Source organism: Nothoprocta perdicaria, unplaced genomic scaffold (genome assembly GCF_003342845.1).
Source record: "Nothoprocta perdicaria isolate Ctin4 unplaced genomic scaffold, notPer1 scaffold_149, whole genome shotgun sequence".
In the NCBI taxonomy this organism is placed as follows: Eukaryota; Metazoa; Chordata; class Aves; order Tinamiformes; family Tinamidae; genus Nothoprocta; species Nothoprocta perdicaria.
This window is the reverse complement of record NW_020454638.1, coordinates 404,503-424,727: the sequence shown is the minus strand read 5'-3', so window position 1 is coordinate 424,727 and position 20,225 is coordinate 404,503. Positions and strand designations below refer to the sequence as shown.

Below are 20,225 nucleotides of genomic sequence, written 5' to 3'. Positions count from 1 at the left end.
TGTGCAAAGTGTTTTAAAAGAGGAAAGCCGAGGAAAAAGCTGTGCCCTGCTCAGTGACTATGCCTGCAATATGTCCAGTTGTGCAAATGTGTAGMTGTAGGTCATACATACTGTTAATATAGATCTGTTTTCCGTGTTAGCCAGAATCACGAATATGGAAAGGAAGATAGTACCCTTGGCAGGTAGGCAGCTCTCTGTGAGGTTTTATTTTCTTGTGATCCAGTCAGAGTTGCCTTGAACTATTTTCTGTTAGAAAGGAATATTAAATATAGATCTAAATAAAGCCTATTGAATTCCGTGTTTTAAGGATTTTCATTTTTCATCTTCATTTTGCCTGTCARTCCCTCTTTTGCTACATTTATATTTGGCGAAACTGTAAAACAAACAAAAACCAGAAAAAAAAGCTCTGACTCTCTAGCAGATGTTACTGGATTGATTTTGCTTGTCTAATTAGCATGTTAGATTCATATACTGAGTAAATTTCAGTTTTTCATTCAATCTTTTACATCACTTCATGCCTTGTGGCTTTTGGGACCTGTTTATTTTAATTAATATAACATCCTTGTGTTACAGATTTTCCTTTCGTTAGCTAGTACTCTATGAAATTCTTCCATAATTTTTGTGTAATTCCTCTTTTTACATGTTTTAACAAAGGTTTTTAAAGATGCTGTTACTTAAAGCATCAATACTGGCAGCTGAGATACTGTTTGCTTTCAGCAAAGAATCGTGTCAGSTTTTCCTCCAATCCATGCAGCAGTCCTCATGGGACTTATTGTGATCACATTTGTAACTTCTTTGTCATGCTTATAAATATCTTGTTAAAATTAAAAATTAGAAGGTTAGGGATTAAATGACAAAGAGGAATTTGTTTAGCTTGAAATACTAAACTTCTAGTAAGTCAAGGGATTTTATTGTAAATGAAAACAGATGTGTGGTCCTTATGTTTKAATATAGCGCTGTTCTTTATTTTTCTAAACTGAGGAGAATTTTGCTATTTTTATACATGAATATYTAAAAGTGCGTTCTAGACTTTCTACTTAGGTTCACACATTGTGATACAATTCCACAGTGTTCTCCTCTATATGTGCACATACATGCACACACGCAAATATTATGTATTAGAAAACAACAAAAAACTATAAGATAAAAAAGTGAATCATGAATTTTTTTTCCTTGAAAACTGCTTATATACAGCAGTAGGTTTTGTAATGTTYGTTTCAGTTCCTTAAAGAAATAGTAAATTTTATTTAGAATATTTGATTTTTGGCAAATAGATTTCTGGGTTTTGGACTAATTGTTTTTGTTTAAGTTTCTCTTGATAGCAAACTTGTGGTCTGCTGACACCTGTATAGCTGAGGATTTGTCTGTGCTTACAAACATCTGTTTAAACTTGACAAACTGCTCTCTCTTTCTAGGGAATTAGTAGCTCAATGAGCTCCTCCTGATTACAAAGTATTCTTCTTTCCTTGAAATTTCCCATAGAAATTCCCATAAAATTCCCATAGAATATTTATCATTTTATTGATGACCTATTTAACATGACAGACTTAATCCAGCAAGAATTTAAAGAGAATTTCTTCTTTTTCCCTCATGCCAAAAGTGTCAATACATTGAGGCCGTATGCTTTCACACCATCTTGTTCAGTTTGAAATGGTGTCTATTTTSGCACTTTATATTTTCTATATAGCATGATTCTTTTGCCAAAGCCAATAGTTTGAAAAACTGACTTCTACACATGCCTTAGACTTGAGGGATTTTATTGAAGGCATATAAATATTTCTGGTATTTGTTCAGGATACAGAAGTTTATTGTGTGGGGACYTTTGTAGGAGGGTGTTTGTCACTAATGAGTATTTTTAGAATGTGTGGCATCTTGTTCGTGCTAGTTAATATTTAATGTTACAATGCCCTGWGGGCAAATGAAGCCTTCCCATTTAAAATGCCTGGTTTTCCTATGTTTTTTCATTGTACTGTACATATAGAGCTTAAATGGGCTTTTCACAAGCTGTTGACCCTAAATGACTATGCACTTGCACTGTAATAACAAGTTGCTTATTTTTTGAAAGAATGTGTAAACTGTAGAGCCTCATTCATTCATTGCTGCTGAACACAGGCTTGTTAATAGCCCAGCTCTGCTGCCTCGCACGAGGCAGAGCAAGGGTAGTAAGTGCTRCTGTGCGCCGCCTGTGTATTTAACAGCACGAGGAGGATTAGTATCTTAGATGTACAAAGCATTGCTCTATGTTTGATGTCGTTCAAGAATCAGCTGCCCTTGAGCGTTTGTACTACTGTTCTTACCACATTAGCCTCTTAATATTTCAGACTGTTTAGATAGCAGCTCTGATTAGTAATTCCAAAGTTCTATTGTAACTGAGAAGCTTTATTTTATAGGGTCCTGTATAATAGCCTGCCATGGTCCCAGAGGAGTTGTATCAGATATCAAGCAGTATAGGTGTAAGGAGCATTCCCGGCTTTAATCACACTGCCCAAATTTCAGATTCTGCGCTGCTAAGGTGTGTGTGTGGGAAAARGGACATTTCCTTACATGCTGAGGATCGTTGTCAGTCGCCCATGGCGAGAGCTGAGCGCTTCTCTGTGACCTGGGCATCCTGCACCTCCTCTTGCACACAGGATGCAGCAGCGTCTCTGTTCTAGACAGCTGCCAAGTCTGCTTCACCCAGTACAGGGGCTGTATCTGCACAGTCTGTTCTGTGGTCGTGTTTGAGATTTCGACCATTTGACTTGGGTCTTGAGCATTAGTCTGCTAGTGGTAGCAGAGATTCAGTGTAGATTATCTAAGTACTCATCTGCTTTTTAATAGGCTTGTTGAAACTTAACTTTCAGAAAAATTCCTGATCTGGACAAGATAATGACTGTGGGAGCTGTAGGCATAACAATGACTGCAGTATAGACTTAAACATGTTTTTTTTGTATTGGGTTTAATGTCTGGAGGCTAAAGTTGTGTCTGTGGCAAGCACCACTGATTTAAAGCATTTGGCTCTAGTAGCAAGGATTCTTTATACCGTATAACAAAGAAAAGGGAGTAGTGAGAGTRTGGGGAAAAAAGAGCAGGGGAATGAAATTGCTGACAAGATTTTGCAGGGGAGCAGAAGCAGATGTCTGATGAGTGCAGCCAGCAGCACTCTTGAGCAGTGGTTAGAAACTTTTGCATCTGGAGCTCTGCTTCCATATGGAAATCTCTGTTTATGGCACTTAGTTTGGGAGCTGTGGATGTAGACTAAAAGCTATAGGAAGAATCTTGACTGCAGCCTTCGTCAACGGCACTGCTATAACGACTCCGGTCTTGGCATCTGTGGGAGTTTCTGGGTAAGTTCTACTAGTAGCTTTGTTTTTCTTCCCTTGTTACCCTGGACATATTCTTAGGAAAGATGGGAAAGGGTGACTTTGGTGGTGTATCTGAGTCCTTGGAGGATTCAGACACCACAGATCTTCCACTTTGCAGGAAGGCAGCTTTGCTTAGGCACTCTCTGCCAGAGAGCAGGAAATGCTCATAGGCAGGCATTTGGATACAGAAAAGTGAGCAGGTTCAATACTACCAAAAAGCATTTCTGTTGCATATTTCTGATGTGGAATGATAAGGGTTTGGCTGCTTTGATTTACCTCAGTATTTCAGAATGCAACAGCTTATCTGATGCCTGGTGGCAAATGCATACCAGTTCATATGAAATCCAAGATTAAAATCATTCTRTTAATTCATAAAATAATTAAGTTCATTTTTAAAAGATTTTTTCCCATAAGTGAAAGATCAATATAACCGTTTTTAATATGCCCCTGGAATTGTACTTGTGAGGAAAGCACATGTAGAATTCTGTGATTTTATTTTTTTTTCTTTAAAGACAAAAATTCTGGGAAAAAAGGGATAATCAACTTGTTTGTTGCCCATCAGAGCAAGCAGTGTTCTGTAAAATAGACATGAAATGTTAACAGTGAGGCACAACAAGTCAAACAGAGAAGATCATTTTATTTTTTTCTCTTATTGGAGCTTGCCCAGATTGGTGACTAAGTACACAGCCAGTAAGAGTTCTTTAAATTATAACTGCAGGCATAGATGGGTAACTGGAAACCATCTCTCCTTCAGATGAAAGCTAGTGCTAAGCCAAGGAAAAATAGTCCTGRTTTAGTGGGTTTGTAGTTATTTTTCAAATTGAAAACAGAAAAACCTCTGTGCTCCCTAACTTTCTGTCAAGTATTTCAAGTTGTTTGCTGAATCCTCTGCGTCAAAGCTTTGTTTAACAACTCTCTAACCCGCTGGAATAGTCGTACCGTGTGAAGGAGGGAAAAAGCTAATGTCTTGCATCCTTTCCACCATGTAAGGTACCTGCTCATGACAGCACTGGTGAAACACTCAGGGACTACCCAGCTCCAGGTAATGGTAATTAGCTCTTACTGCAGTCTTTTCACAAAAGATGAGTGGAACTGTTTTGCACTGTCGAATGCTTTTTGTCTCTGAAGAAATGGGAGGTGCAGTGTGGGTTACTGATCGGAGTTCTTACATGAAGTGAGTAATTTTTGTAATTGCTCTCTTGTAGTTTGCCTCCTCTGAATCCTGCCTAATACTTTGTGTAAAGAAATGGATAAGTTTGAATTGAATACACCAATGCTTTTTGTAGTGAGTCACCCGTTAAACTATTGCAGATGGCTTCTTAAATTACCACCACCGCATCCCCTAACCTCTCTAGTGGAGAGCTGGGTTGCAGACGGCAGAATGCGCTGCAAGCTCCAGGCCATCCTGCACTGGCCTCTCTGCTGCTGTGTACCCTCTGCGTCAGAGTCTCAGGCTGTCTCGTCTTCACCAGAGATTTTCCTCCTCTCTCCATGAGTATTTAGGGTTTTCATTCACCTAGCAGGTTAAATGGCATATAGCTGTATTTGAACTGACTGACACATCCAAACCAAGCAATTGCCAAAAGACAGTTTTGATCTTCCCTGACTGCCTCAGGCCATCATGGGCATGTGATCCTGATTCAGGAAAGGATTTGACCTCTCTCATTTATGCGAGTCAGATATTGGGAGAGGAAAAGAAGAGAAAGCATGTGATCCATGAAGAAATCCCCACTGACAGGTCAGGCTAGAGCTTGGCTAGTTGGAAAATCACCTCAMAAAACTGAGAAACATTGCTCAACATTTCAAATCCCGATTATTTTCAAATCAGAAGCGAGGTAAAGTTTTGCATCCCTTTTTTAGATGACAGAGTGAGAATGCCTCCCATTTTCAGGCAGGCAGTGAAGCTCTAGAAGCTTCTTCACATAGCACTGTGCTTAGTAACAAGGATGTGACAGATGCCTCTTGGCTCTGGAAAGATAGTTTTCTTCTCTGAAATAATAAGAACAAGCTACTGTTCTATGTGGAGCTACGAACATCAATGTAACGTAGCTATGTAACACCAGCAATGGTATATCTATTTCAGTTTGTATAAATATTAAGTATTTAATATAGGATTATGTGTATGTGTAGCTACCCCTTGCAATGCAAGTGGTAGATGCAATTGTTTAAAAAAAAAAAAAAAAAAAAAAAAAGGGAGAGGGGAGGGCATTGCAATTCCCTAGCACCAGCAGCAAAGAAATGCACCTGAGGCTTCTCCTGTGACTTCAGGGTCTATGCTGACCTCATTCTTACCCAAGAGGTAACTTTCATAAATGCATGCAAGAAAGATTTCTGCATTCAAAATAGGGTGATAATAAGAGATTAGTGCTTTGCTTCATCTGGAAATGGATGAGGCATTTTCTGCTGGAAAAAGTCTTGCCTGGCAAAGCAGTACTTGGTAGCTCATCTCAGCACCCAACAGAATTCTAATATAAAGATTCCTCTCTGTATGAATAGGGTGTCTAAGCAAACAACTAGGAGAGGAATGTTGCTTTGAATCAAAAAAGTGCTCACAGAAAATCCCTACTTCTGTTTCTTACTAGTTGGTTTCAGAAACATGCAGTTGCTGTCAAACAGTATGGTTTACTGCATATTAAATCTTAAAAAGTTTTAAGCTTTTCCAGAAGGACGTAGGCAAAATGTATGGCCTGCTCTCGTTATTTTAGGGTTATGCTGCATCTCATATCCAAGGGCCTGAGGTAATTCCCACTCCTGACTCACTATCTAAGTAGTGATTCATCACTAGTATCTTGGACACTATTGTATGAAGTAGTGCAATGCTGCCAAATTAGATGTGTTCACTGTGGAATATTTAAGGGAAAAAAAACTCTCARTATTGCCTCTCTGATGATAGGTGTGACTTTGGGGGGATATTAATCCTAAGTCTGCAGTTTTAGGATATTTTTCTGGGCTCACACTTAACATCGCATCCCAAATTTGGACTGCCTGAAAAAACTGGCATTCGGGAGTATTGAAATCTGAACTTGCAGGCTGCAACCATAAATAAGTGAAAAAAAATAAGTAAATAATGGAGTGGTATTTCCTGAAGATAAAAATTTTAAAAAATGCCCTAGCAGAAATATCTGGAATATTTGTATTTCTTGCTGTTGTTATGCTGTTAGTGTTCAGTTAGTTATTGTCACAGCGGAGGTTTGCACTAGCTTTTTAGCCAATTGCATTTTATATGTTTCAACTATTTTTGCCTCTAATTTTCTAATCTATACGTCCCTCTAATGCCTAAAATGCTACTATAGTAGAACAATTTCATTTTATCACCTTGGTCCTTCATGCTCTAAGGTTGTAGTCTGTAAAAAATAAAGACAAGCCTTGAGTGCAGAAGCAGCCAAACCACAAATTCTGATTTAGACCTACTTGGCTCTTTGAAATCATCACAAGCTCTGGGCAGTGAGTCAGCCAAGAGCTGGTTTTCTCTTCAGTATTGTATAAACACAAGATGTTTCCTCAGGCAAAATATTGCTAAGAAAAAAAGACATATTTATTTTATTTTTTTAATGGATTTTTTCCTGTTTTAATGTCATGTATTGCATGAAAAATGATTAATATTTAAAGCTACCATCTGGGGAAATCTGAAAGTCCTTCTCTTGCGCTTCTCCATCAATTTGGTTTTGAAAGTAAAGTGTTTTTAGGGTAGCCTGACTTTTAATATGGTTCTGTAAATGATACTATTATGGATCAAACCACTGACAAATATTTCATGTGTTGTAGGAAAGTTTGCTTTAGAAACTGCAATTTCATTTTAAGTATTAAAAACAAAAAAACATGAGCTCCTTGCTTGTGTAATTTCATTTTGTGAGCAGCTTCGCATGTGTTTAGGTTTGGAGCTTGATAATTTGATTTATTTTAGCTGTCTTGCTTCCATAAATGAATATGATAGCTTTTTAAAACTTATCACCAGGGAGTTAAACCCATACTTTGAAGAGATGTAAATAAACCTAGAAATAAGCATGCTATTCTCAAGATTTCTTCTCTTGCTATATTGTCCCTTTCCTTATTTCACAGGATGGAGATGGGCAGGGTGTTTGTTTTTGTTTTTAAAGGAGGAATAAATGGCAGTTGCACCAGGTTGTTCCATTTTCACTTGCAGGTGTAGTATATTATTACTCGGAGAAGAAAGATGTTTCCAGGGAACAGAAAGCTGACTTTCAAATGCACAATATTTTTATGCAATATCTATATGACTTGTGTAATAGAGTAACTTGACCAAGTGTTAGGGTGAAACTAGTTACTGTCTGACTAGTTAGCTTGTTTAAATATTTGGAATAAATGATGTAAAAGTACCGGTATTTAATTAAAAGTGAGTCTACAGATATGACGAGAAGAGCAAATTACTCTGGGGACTACAGGCAATTATTTTTTATTAAAGTCCTTTTTAATTATTGTTTAAGAAATCTTGAGTCAGTAAAACTGAGTGTATAGGTTTGCTTTCTGCTTTTATTTTTTGATATAACTAAACGCTTTTGTTTGGTTAAAACTCAAACCAGGGAATGCTTTCTTTTGTAAAACCAGCACATACTGTCTGATTTAGGTATTTATTAACATAGCACTTGAAGTATTTATTCTGCTGCCATCTATGATTAGTGGGTCTTTTTTTCTTGCTTTACTTGCAATTTTAAAGATGGTAATGCTCCTGAGAAAGTAGTTTTATGTCATTAAGAATATGGTTTAAAATAATAGAAGGTCAATCAGAGGTTCTGGGTAGTGGGGAAAAAAAAAGATGTTAAGAAAATATATTTAATTAGTGTCTGATTGTGGGCTTAGCGTTTGTTTAACCATGACTCAGAATGAAGGAAAGTGTCCCACAGGCGTGTGCATGCGTGTAGCAGGGAGGAGGCAGCGACTCCAGCACGCTGCTGCGGCCCAAGCAAGGCCCGTCGCCTTTAAAGCAACTGCAGAAGGAGCTGCACGCACAGCCCTCTGCAGTCGCTGTTTACCTCACTTGATAAAAAAGACAATTTGTAGTGTAGAGAAACTTGAAAAGCAGATGAGAGCACATACAACACCAGCTTTACAACAGAATTAAAATCCCTCTTCCCTCTCCCCAAAGCAAAGACACACAGGAAAAAGATGTATAATATGACCTGTTTTTTTTCCTTTTTCCCTCTTTTTAATAGTGCGGCTTCATGACAGCATATCAGAAGAAGGATTCCATTACTTAGTCTTTGACTTGTAAGTATGTATTTTCCATACATATCATGTTGGGCATGTGGTATGCAAAACTTGTGGATGTAAATTCTTCACAAGATAAATTTTGATTTCGGTGYGACAAGTTGGACAAACTGTAAATGGAGCTAGAGGAATAGACAAATAGATGATAATTCCCATGTGTGAGAACTGTCTTGTGTTACTTTAAGAATTCCACATTAAAACTTTTGAATAAGTAGGGCTACTATTGAAGTAGATATAAATGTGAGTTGCAGGCACATAAATAAAAGCTTTATGACACTTACAAAGAAAATGTATGACGCAATAATTTGCTGCAAGCTTATTGTTCGRTGAAGGAGGTATAAGTAAACATGTAAAGGAATTGTTTCCTCACAGAAAATCTCTATTGCTGGATTGAAAAACAASCCTGAGTTTCCTAGAGAGAAAAAGACTCTTTGAAAATTTTATTCCGGTTTTAACTGATACGTAAGATTATTTGAATTTTGACACCAGTCTGAATGTAAAATGGTCAGCTTATAGAAAGGAAGCTTCTGTCATATTTCTTCTTTTGTTTCAGGAATTTGAGTCCTGGGGGCTGTGTTCATATGGTGTGGATGTGTGTGGTGTATACATGTCTATAAGACGGAGGAAAACAAAAACATGTATTTTGTTGAGTTGGAGCTTGTTTCTCTTATATAATGCTGTTTAGTAAAAGAAGGAAGGGGGTATTTGACAGATTGAAGTATATGTAACAGGCTAATAAACAGGTTAATTTGAAAACAAAACTAAAGCACTAAAGTTCTTAATTCTTCCTTGGGACAGGCAAAATTTTCCGTTCATGTGGAAAGTTACTGCATTTGGTTCTGGATATGGGCAAGCATAGCTAGGAATTTTCTTGCAAAAATGGCTTTATTTAAATTAAAACAATCTGTTTTAAATGTGGATTTTTCCAGGACTATGTTTATGGATGTGACAAATCTCTCCTCTCTTTCTCCCGATTCTCTGGCATAGTTTTTAACCAAAGAAATCTGTGAAGACCTTTTCAAGGCAGGACTGTACTAGCAAGATAGAAATATTAAATCGATAGTCTGTGTGCAGTCAAGGAATTCGGGGTTCGGTAGCCTGATCAGAAGTGGGCACAACTTGTATCTGACCTGTATGTCCCAGAGAAGTGTTCAGACTCTTGGGTCAGAAATCCTCCCGGGCATAGCATGCATACTTGCTCCCTGTACGCTCTTCTGTTGTTGGGGATGGTATTTGTTTTTAAGCTTATGTATACAAAGGAAATCTTGCTATGTGGAAGWGAAAAAAATGTTCTTAATCCTGATCATTCCCAAGAAATAGATGTGGAATAACTACTTCCAAAGACAGTGTCCTTGCTATAAACAGAGAGCCTTTTCGCTATGGGCTATGTATGGTTAGAAACTATGGCCTGTTGCAGTTGCACTTAGTGCACTTTGGCTTTAAATTGTGTACATAGTGTGAGACCCATCTCAGGAGATAATGGTTGCAATGACACTTAAACAACATCAATGTCGTAGATATCTGTATATATTTCTTAATTTTTGGAGAACAAATAGAAAGCACTATTCTGCAGTAATACTAATATAAAGGCAATATATAACTAAGAAATACCCTCCTGCCAAAAAAAAATAGCTTGTCTGCCAAACATTCTGYGTTGGAATGGAATTTCTATTATTTCACTGTTAGTCTAATTCCTAACTTTCCATGTGTATGAACTCTTACACTGACATCTGGAGCAGACCCTGTGTTTTTGTTATCACCCTCTTTAAAGAAGGCATCAATATATATGCACAGCTTTTTTGTCTTGATAATGTAGTTTTGGTTTTCTGTCAAAAAGAATTATTTTGCAATGAGAGAATATCTGAAGTGGTAGAGGTGGTTGCTGCACTGACTGGTAATTGTCTTTGAGAAAGCAGGATAAATTCTTGAAGAGGTTTTGCTTACTTAGTAGGAAGTGGCTTACTTAGTAGGAAGTGGCTGTTCAGTGGTAATTTTACATATGAGCTAAGAAGTAGTTGCTTTAATATTCACTAATATCGATTAATTTTCACTAATCCTAACTAAGAAAACTTCTCTTTTCTTTTTTCCTTTTTCTTTTTTTTTTTTTTTTTTTTTTCTTCCCTGAATTCCTGTGTGCTTCTTTGGCTTATTTAAATATCCATGAAAGATCTGTCAAAAGCACATCATAAATACTGTTTGAATATGAAGGTCAAGTACATGCTTTTATTTACTTCTTTTTTCCACTAGAGTTTGACTGTGGTGTAACACTGTCATTCCACCTACACATGCCATCATGTCTTTATCTTACTGATTTCTTTCAGACTGTGTGGGATTCAGTACTACTGTTTCTTTAGAAATTCCCTTGAGACTACATCCCACGTGARAGAGGGAAAGGGAAGAGTATTTTTCTTTGAATATAATGATTGTCACTCTCTGTTTTCAATTCCTAATAATCCTGATAGAATTAGTKTCATAGAGGTGTCTGCTGTCTGAAGAATAAGCATCATTTGTATTACTTCACTGATAGAGAAGAGGGGAGAAAAAAAAAAGTGATTAATGTACCATGTTACAGACTTGCATTTGGGTGAAGCGTTCTAATGTAAAACGGAAAGATGGAAGCCCTTTCAAATCCATATAGATTCTGCACATGTAAGTGTGAAAAATGTGATTTCTGGTAGTAAGAATGTTCTATTTGCAAGATAGGAGTGTTCCTGTGAAAAGTGGTACATATTAAAACAAAATAGATGCACTGAAGYAATGTTTTGACATGCCATATACATTCTTTTTGCCTTTGGCTGCTGACTCTATCTCTCAGTGTAAGATTGAAATATGTAAATGATAGTGTAACTGTGGAGCCTGGTAGTTACTTTGTACTCAAGCAAGAAAGTAGAGATTTTTGAGGGCTCAGTGAAAGTACTGGCTGGGAATTTTGTTACTGAGCTGTCAATGTGGTTCCACATGTCTTAGAAAATAAGACATCACAGCCTCCTGTGATACTTCTCTCAAGCAGAGTACTTGTTCCTGCCATATTTCTGCTGCTAGATGTAATGAAATGGTTTTTTTTCAGATTAACAAAATGTGCACAGTAAAATTAGTAATGGTCTTCATAAAATTTCCTACTTTTCATCCCATTTTTGGCTAAGGCAATTGTAGCTTTGTCTCTCTCTCCATCAACCCATTCCAGTCACCAAGCACAAATAAGATTTTTTTCGATGTTAATGATATTATATGAGTTCACAAGCAATCAGTTCTGTCAGTATTCATTGTTGTATCTGAATGGGAACAGCTGCAGCACTTGAAGACTCTTTTATGCAGGTCAATTAGATTCTCTTTTTCTCATAGTCTCCAGTTTTTAATGCAGTTGTTGAGATACAACAATTGCTACATTGAGAATTCCAGCATTGCTGTAGAATTCTAAGAGGAGATACTATAGTGTACAGAAGAAAGAAAAATAAATTTTAAAAGGCCTAATTGCAGAACAATCTCTGTGAGGGGTAAGTACCTGAACCTTTGTGTCTTTTCTTTTTCAGAAAGAAAAAGGTCACAGATAAATGTAAAAATACGTGGCTGTGGTAATTTTTGAACCACTTTACTTACAAAAGCAGTTTAAAMATAAGGAATATAAGCCAGGAGGAAACAAAGCTAATGTGATCATTTGCAGAGGATTTGTATTAGCATTGCCATTTTGAGAACCTGTTGTGTGGCATTTAAATATTTGCTGAAAACCATATATATTTTTTCTAACAACATAAATATGGCACGTGAAGTAAATCTTTTTTTTGTGTGTAACGTGTAGTTAAAATGTTTGCAACAGGCTTTGACTTTTAGCACTTTAAGTGCAATAATTTGTTTCAGCATGTATAGAAAGTTAGTCAAAAACACTTTTGAAAGGAGCAGTTAAAATTTTTCTTAACAAGGTTCCCTGGAGATTAAATGAATGTAACAGACTTYGTATGCGAAATCCTCTGCTCGCTTCTCCCAGCCATTTTTTTGAAGGACATACCTGCTGCAGAGAGCCTTGCTTTCTACATGGTGCTTACACTTCTCCATKCTTTATTTGTTTTCCCATGTTTATTTGTTAGCAAGCTCTTTAGAAGGTTGCAAATTAACAAGAATAGTTTGTGAGAACAAGTGACTGTTGCAGCTTTTACAGCTGAAGTTACTAGAGCCCCTATAGTGAATGTCATGAACTCGGATCTCGTGGACGTTGGCAATACACCTGCAGTGGAAAGCCCTTCAGATCCGTTTACTTCCTGGCTTTTCATCTCCTGGGGAGCAAGTGCTTGGCAGCAGTTTGTACAACTTTCTAGTGCATGGTCATTTTTTTTTTTTTCCTGTTTACTATTTCCTTATACAATCTTCCCTTACATTCTGTATAGACTGTCTGCATATGGTTGGAGATCTAATCTAACCTGATAGTTTAGATTACCTTCAAAATTAAGTGCACTTTTTTTTTTTTTTTTTTTTTCCTGCATGGTATAGTGTATCAGTGTTCTGTTAATTAAGCTATTAGAAAAAGTTAAACAGAAGCAGCAGTGGAAACATAGATGTAGTATATATTAATTTACTTATGTAACTGGATTTCAAAAACCAATCCGAGTATTTCTGGACTTTATGATCAGTACCTCTTGGATTTTGGCATACATCTTCATGTAAGTCACTTTGCTCCTAATGGTAACAACACAGTAATGCTTGAGCCATGCATTCTTTAAAGAGYACATAAACTTTAATTTCAGGTCGTGGGCATTTCAGTCCTTTGGTAGGCAAGCGAAAAGTCATGACCAAGGATCTCCTGTATTTTTGTAGTCCACATTCAAACTAGATATCTTAACTCCATTCCTAGTCATCATATGTCGTAATTGAAGATATAGGTGAAAAAATACACTTAGCAAAATGACGTCTAAGAAGGAGCTGGAATACTTTGAAGCCATCTTGGTATTAAACTGTATGGAGGACAACAGGAATCATTGGTAACTGTTCTATTCCTTAAATATAGAATCATGGAATGCTATAGGTTATGTATAGGTTATATATATATATCTATATTATCTACATCTATAGATATATAATATAGGTTACAGAAGACTGTACTCTCATCTTGAAGCAGGTCCAATTGGTTCAGGTTGCTCAGGAGATGGTCAAGTTTTGAGAATCTTTAAGGATGAAAATACCAAAACCTCTTTGGGGAAACAAGTTCATGATAAAATACAGTAATAAGCATTGAAAAAAAATATCAGTTTGGATTTTCCCATGTTCTAGAGCTTCATTCTGTCTTTGTGTGTCCACCCCATAGGGAGCTGTAGACAGCAGAGATCTCCTCTGAGTCTTCTATTCTTTTAATKTTTAATAAGCCTACTTTTGCCAGTCTTTCCTTGTACATCATGTGCTCTTTATCCTCTGTCTTGTAGCCCTCCTGTAGATTCAGTCCAGTATGTCAATGACTGTCTTGTACTGGGGAACCCCAAACYGGGCACATGAGTGCCAGCAAACGGGGGGAAGAATCACTTCCCTCAACCTACCAGCCCTTGTTCTTGGAAATACCGTGAAACAGTTGACCTCCTTTGCTGCAAGGACACATTGTCAGTTCATGTAGTGTGCTCAGACCAGATACACTGCTAATATTATTAAGAGTTTTCTAAGAGTAAAGGCCCAGAAGCTGCAGGTACCTCTCTGTGGGCACCTCTCTCTGGGCAGACTCTCCCTGGGCACCTGCACTACCTATCGCTCTAGGCATCTGCCTGACTTGTAGCAATTGCTCCTAATTTGCCTTTCAAAGTGACAGTGTGACTAGCTGTTGACTAGTTGTTTGCTTGTCAGCATGAAATTCTCCTGTTCTGTTCTTGCTTTTCTCACCTTTTAACAATGAACACCAGCTCAGATGTTCAGGACTGCAAAGCCTCCTGTTTTTTTTCTGTGTCTGAGTAGAACAAGCACCGGTTTGGTGTTCTTTCCAATGTGACTCCCTTGGATGACAAAAACTTTGTGGTTTGTTTGTTTTTTCATTTTTTATTTTGGCTTGCATCACAAATGAGCATTTCAGGGAAGAATAACATCAAAGGATGCTTTGTTTTTTCTCATTTTACAAAATGAGAATTAGTCCTCTTTAGGTAAACTGTAGTAGATAAATGTATATGAAAAATGAGATCTCAGAGACTGTCAAAATATGCCTCAAKCAAGCTTTTGAGCAACACCAAACCAGCAACACTTTCTGGAAGGTAGAAGTCACAAGAAGWGTGACAGAGTACAAATTAGGCAACATGTTTTTTTATTTCCTACAGACTTGACTGCAGATTTTTGTTCAAAATAGTTTTCTRTTGTAAGAAAGTGATTACTTTCTGAACTCAGAAAGGTATAAACTCAGGGAGGTATGATGTACCTCAAATGTATATGGAAGAAAGAAAACAAAAAATTCAACCATCTTTCACAGAGAGTTGAGGTACYGACTGAGCATTTAATTTCTATCCTCAGCTAATATGACTAAATAACTGGAACCTACAATGGGCTCTTTATTACAGCAATTTGAAAATGAATATTTTGGTTTGTAAGATTTCAAATATCCTCACTCCTAATTTTTGACAGTATTTGAAAAAAAAAAAAAGTATTGAGACGTGATGTTAAGTTAAAGAGTTTTAAGTTTGGRAAGTTATGAACAACAGACTGTACTATATGAAAGCTTTTCTTAAATAATATTGAAATATGAGTATTTCATGGAATTGACGTTTTGGGAAAGAGGAACCAGGCTAACTCATGTGTCCTGTACAAGGTGCCCTGTTGAGGCTGTGCAGGTGGGTATTCCACATCACGTGCCTTTCAGGGCCTGTGTCTGCTTTCAGCAGTCAAACATAGCATCTGAATACATTCAGATGTGCATTTTGCTGGGGAAGTGTGCCAGCATCCTCAATAAAAGAAAATTTAGAGTGTAGAACTGSAAAGATCGTCCTCTTTCTGAGCCCAGTCTCTTGCTGACACTGGCAGCCAAGTTTTATGAGTTTGTTAAAAAGCTCATCAACCTCCATCTTAAAAGAACACCTGTCTCAGTTTCTTTGCCAAATACCGTTTAATCATCCCAGCTATATCATAGTTAAAAACCTGCTTCAGGCCTATATTTACTCATGGATATTTTATGCTCATTTATTGTTGTGGCAGCATTGTCTCCCACAGCTCTCCTTTATGTTATTTATGCTCTCTGTCTTCAATATTTATTTTTGGAAAGTTGTCATGGATGTCTTGAACTTTGTTTTGACAGGCTGTGCTAGCTTTGCTTCCTCTGAGAGGACAGGATGAGTAAGTGAATGGATAGTCTAGTAGCAACTCTCTGTTCATGTTGTTGTTTTTATGCCCCCTTCTTGAATATGAGTTACCAGAATGACACACAATATTTGGGGAATGATTTCATTGCTATATGGAAAAACGTTTTTGTGTCTCTATTTTAAAAGCATTCCAGGACTATGGCAGCATCCTGTTGGTCGTTTATTCTGAGCTGTCCTCCTTTGATTGAATAATAGCACTTGTATTTGTTTTTACTTTTATTATTCGTCTTCTGGATCGTACAGTTCTTCATACTGTTAATGCCTCTTCGTGTAATTGGTGACTTCACTAGAGTATTTCACCTTTCTTGATAAAATCAAAGCTGTTCAAGAGAAAAAAAAAAAAAAGAAAAAAAAAGAAAAAAGAAAAAGTCTAAAATGCCATTAAATTGAGTAAGATACTCCACTTCTACTGAAATGTGTCTCCCTCCTACTCAGTAATTCTCCTTTTAGCAAAACAACAAGATTGCAATCAGACTGGCACATGGATTCAGTCTCTGTTGTCTTTCGATCTACACGTGGCGACCCTTCTAAGGATTATTGAATTTTCCTTTAACTCTAACTGCAGCTTGGTTGTTGCAGTTCTCCATTTATCCTGAGCTTTTCAGAACTTGAGCTACAGCTTTCCTCGTGGGTCAGTAACCTTTCATCCCTATGGGTTTGTTGCTTACTCTTAACACCCTTTTCTCAGTGTTGGCATCTTGCCCAATGCGCTTTGTTTTCATTTGGTAATTCTGATGCTCTTGCACCACAGCCTTGTTATTCATATAACATTTAGATTGACAGACTTTAGAATGCAGTTCTTCCACGCTGTTGTCAAGACCTCTTTCATTTCTGTACAGATATTTTGGTTATTCCTTCCTGACCTTTCCCTGTTGAACTACATTTAAGATGCATGTTTTCACTTCTGAARGATCCTTGCCTATCTTGCTTTTATTAACAGAGTCACTGGAGGTGAACTGTTTGAAGATATAGTTGCAAGAGAATATTACAGTGAAGCAGATGCCAGGTAAGTAATTTGTTTTTCTGATGCTTCCATTTGTAATTCTAGCACTGTTATTTAAGTATCTCATGGTGTTTGGCATCTGTTAGAGTAGCACAGCATTTGGGACTCTAGGATTTCTCCTAGAGTTCTCTCAGACCTGGAAGAGCTTTGGAGTTTTGAGCTTAAGACTGTGTGATGGGAAATTCATAAAATCTTCTGTCTGCTGATCTAAAAAAGATGAAATTTTGTCTTTTAACAAAKAAAAATTTTTTAAGCCTTGGCTAGCTTGTGGAAAAAATCTTTTTCAATTTTCTTTTTTGTAAACTRGAAATAACATTACAGCTTTGTCATTCAGGGTTTCTCATATTTGTTAGTAGACATCTGAAATGCTTGTTGGTTTTGAAAATAATTCARTATTGAATACCACATTTGATCTGGATCCAGAAAGATTAATTTCATTTTCATATTTAAACACTTTGTTGTGTTTCCTGAATAACCAATTAGTCCGGGCATCGCACAATCTGCACTCAAATCTGAAATCTCTAGTAATTTACTGCAAGTGCTTGTTTCAAAAACTTGAAGAACAAGTTGAGTATGACCATGTTTGCATGCTAATACAAAGTAGCAGGGACATTTTTTCAGTTAAGGGTCCTTTTACCCTCATTTAGTAATAAATGTGACACACCGTGATCAATTACTTTATTTAAATAAAATTTGTCATACTGCTGCACTCTTTACAGAAAATTACTTGCAAAGTAAATTTAAAGAATCGCTATGATTTTGTGTGTAATCACGTACTGCTAGTGATAAATATTCAATATGCATAATAGTCAGCCGTTTCTTGATATCAGGAATTCATAATACATGCCTGGAAAGTGTCTATTASAACAGTGGTAGGTTAATAATGAACAAATGAGAAATTAGGCTATAGGTTAGCAAGTGTCCACACACTATTTAATAGTCTAATTGCCAGGGAAATGATAGAAACGTGACTACTTCAAACTTTTAAATCTAAAATAAGATATAGTAGAGAACCAGACCAGTAGTTAAGGTGAGATGCAGGGGACAGGATGCGGGGAGACAGACATACAACTATTTCACAAATAGTTGCATGATTTTAAACATCTTGAATTAGGCAGAATTTTCAATATTGATGCCAAAGGCCAGCGTATGGTGTCCTTGTGTGTTCTAAGATAATTGTGATTATAGAGGAAAAACTGTAATGTCTTTTTGTTTTTAGAATTATTATATGTTTGAAGAGGCCGTGCATATGTTTATATGTGTTATATGTAGCATATATATGTATATATTTAGTAAAAAATTGATCAGTGAAATATGTAGTTGTCATGCATCTCTTTTTTATATATTTATATATATTTGTGTCTATATATATATATGTATAGTGTATGTGTGTGTTATCCCTCTAGAGATAGTTATGGTCTTTATAGATGATTGTGTCATCATCATAATACTGGTCTGCTCCTGCAAGCCCTTGCTCATGCCAGTAGTCCTTATTCCAGTGAGCAGTGCAGTTCACTGAGTTGTGAGCTRCTTGCATAAGAAAGGGTTTCAGGTTTGGGCTCCAGTTACTGATTTATGACCATTCCTTCTAAATTCCATGGCCAATATGTTTTAGATGAGCACTATCAGATTCTTGGTCCCTGACCGCTCTATATTACTTAGGCACACACTTCTGCCGCAATGTAATGTTTAAATTTTTTTTCTAAGTTCATGTGGTACCAAAAAACATCTGACACAGTTGCAATGCTGTAAAAGATGAAAATTTTAATTGTGCTTCTTGGCATTATAGGCTGGCCAAAACTTGCAAACCTGGACATGGAAAAATTGGTGCTAATTTGTTTCTTAAGCTCAAAATAAAACTTTTGCCCCCATCTTTTAATGTAGATTTTCATTTGATGAGTGACTCCCAACCAAACTATTGCTTGACTCTCTTTTAAATGGAAATTTATGCCTCCTTTTTGAATGACTTGGCATTACTCTATTAATAGTTGAGGAAAGTATTAGATTCAAAATGGGAAATGTTTTATTTTTCCTTCACTTTTGGGTTTTTCTGTTTMATTTTTTATCATTTCATTTCTGAACACATTCTTGTTCCAGCATTGTTGTAATATTAACTTCAAAATAAATCATAAGATATGGAAAATATATTACTAAGTATTGCTTCCCATTTACTTTTCCTATAGTAGTTTTTGGGAAAAGGAAAAGGCTTTCATACTGCTGAATGGAAGTGTAGCACAATGATTCTGCCTTAGAGGTGTCATATGTTCCATGTTAGATGTTTTCRTTGATTTGCTTCCTTGGTTGGGGTTGTTTTAGGGGGCTCTTTTTGTTTTGATYTGATTTTTTTTGGATGCGCTAGAGCTGGAAGTATCTCTGTATTCCACATTGTTTGGCTCCAGTTCAGTGTGCAAGCAGGACTTGTCGGGAGATGGGAAATTGCTTTTGTTCTTTATACTTTTTTTTTAAGTTTTACTTTCTTTTGTATTTGATGTGATTATGTGCCTTTAAAATGTTCTCCCCTCCATTCTGCCCTTGTATCTTTGCAGTCATTGTATACAGCAGATTCTAGAAAGTGTTAATCATTGTCACCTAAATGGCATAGTGCACAGAGACCTGAAGGTCAGTATCTGGTGCCCATCAATTGGATAAGACTTTTTGTTTTGTTTTGTTTTTCGCTGGGCAGGGGCTGAGGGTGGGTGCTGCAATGTTCCCTTGCCTCTCCTGCTCACTCTCCAAACAACTCGAGGAGCCAATAATGCATGATGCCTCTTTCCAGTTTGCAAGTCTACAGGCCTAATACACCTCATGGCACAAGGGGGAATGGTTGCCAAAACAGTGTCTCCTTCCAAGGTGCTGGATTGATGCCGTGCTGTCGAACTGGTATTTCCTTAGGGGTTTCCGTGTCCCGCTGTGCTGGCATGCGGAGGTGGCCGTTGGCTGTGATGTGTGTCAGCTTGCAGATGTACCCCCACATCTGACGTTCCAGATGTACCCCCACATCTGACGTTCCGAGACGGGCTCGCGGCAGCAGAACAAGCGGCCGCGCGTTGCTGCACCAGAGGGTGACGAGTCCTCAGGCAAGCGATGATGCTGCCGGCTAAATTGGACGGGAGAAGTTAATAATTGATCGAAAGCTCCTCACTTGCGGGGTTTTCACCTCAGCGGCCACCACAGTTACTAATGTCTCTGAGTGAGTGCTCAGCGAGTAAAGGAGGAAAGAGCAGAGGAGACAAAATATTTAATATGACCTTGGCAACTGTGCATTGGCAGACGTTCACAGCTTGTATGCATTTCCTAAAATTTTCCTTAAAAAAAAAAAAACATTTATAAACCTCAAAAAAT

The 20,225-nt window shown here is 37.2% G+C and overlaps 1 protein-coding gene across 4 annotated transcripts in view; it reads left to right on the top strand.

Annotated features, from left to right (window-relative positions):
• CAMK2D (calcium/calmodulin dependent protein kinase II delta) overlaps window positions 1-20,225 on the top strand; it is a 134,180-nt gene that overhangs the window by 66,609 nt on the left and 47,346 nt on the right. For all 4 annotated transcript variants that reach the window (XM_026034602.1, XM_026034601.1, XM_026034600.1 and 1 more), the window contains exons 3-5: window positions 8,516-8,570; window positions 16,821-16,886; window positions 19,430-19,502. In XM_026034602.1, coding sequence (XP_025890387.1) covers window positions 8,516-8,570; window positions 16,821-16,886; window positions 19,430-19,502 — 194 coding nt within the window. The remainder of the gene's footprint in view (window positions 1-8,515; window positions 8,571-16,820; window positions 16,887-19,429; window positions 19,503-20,225) is intronic.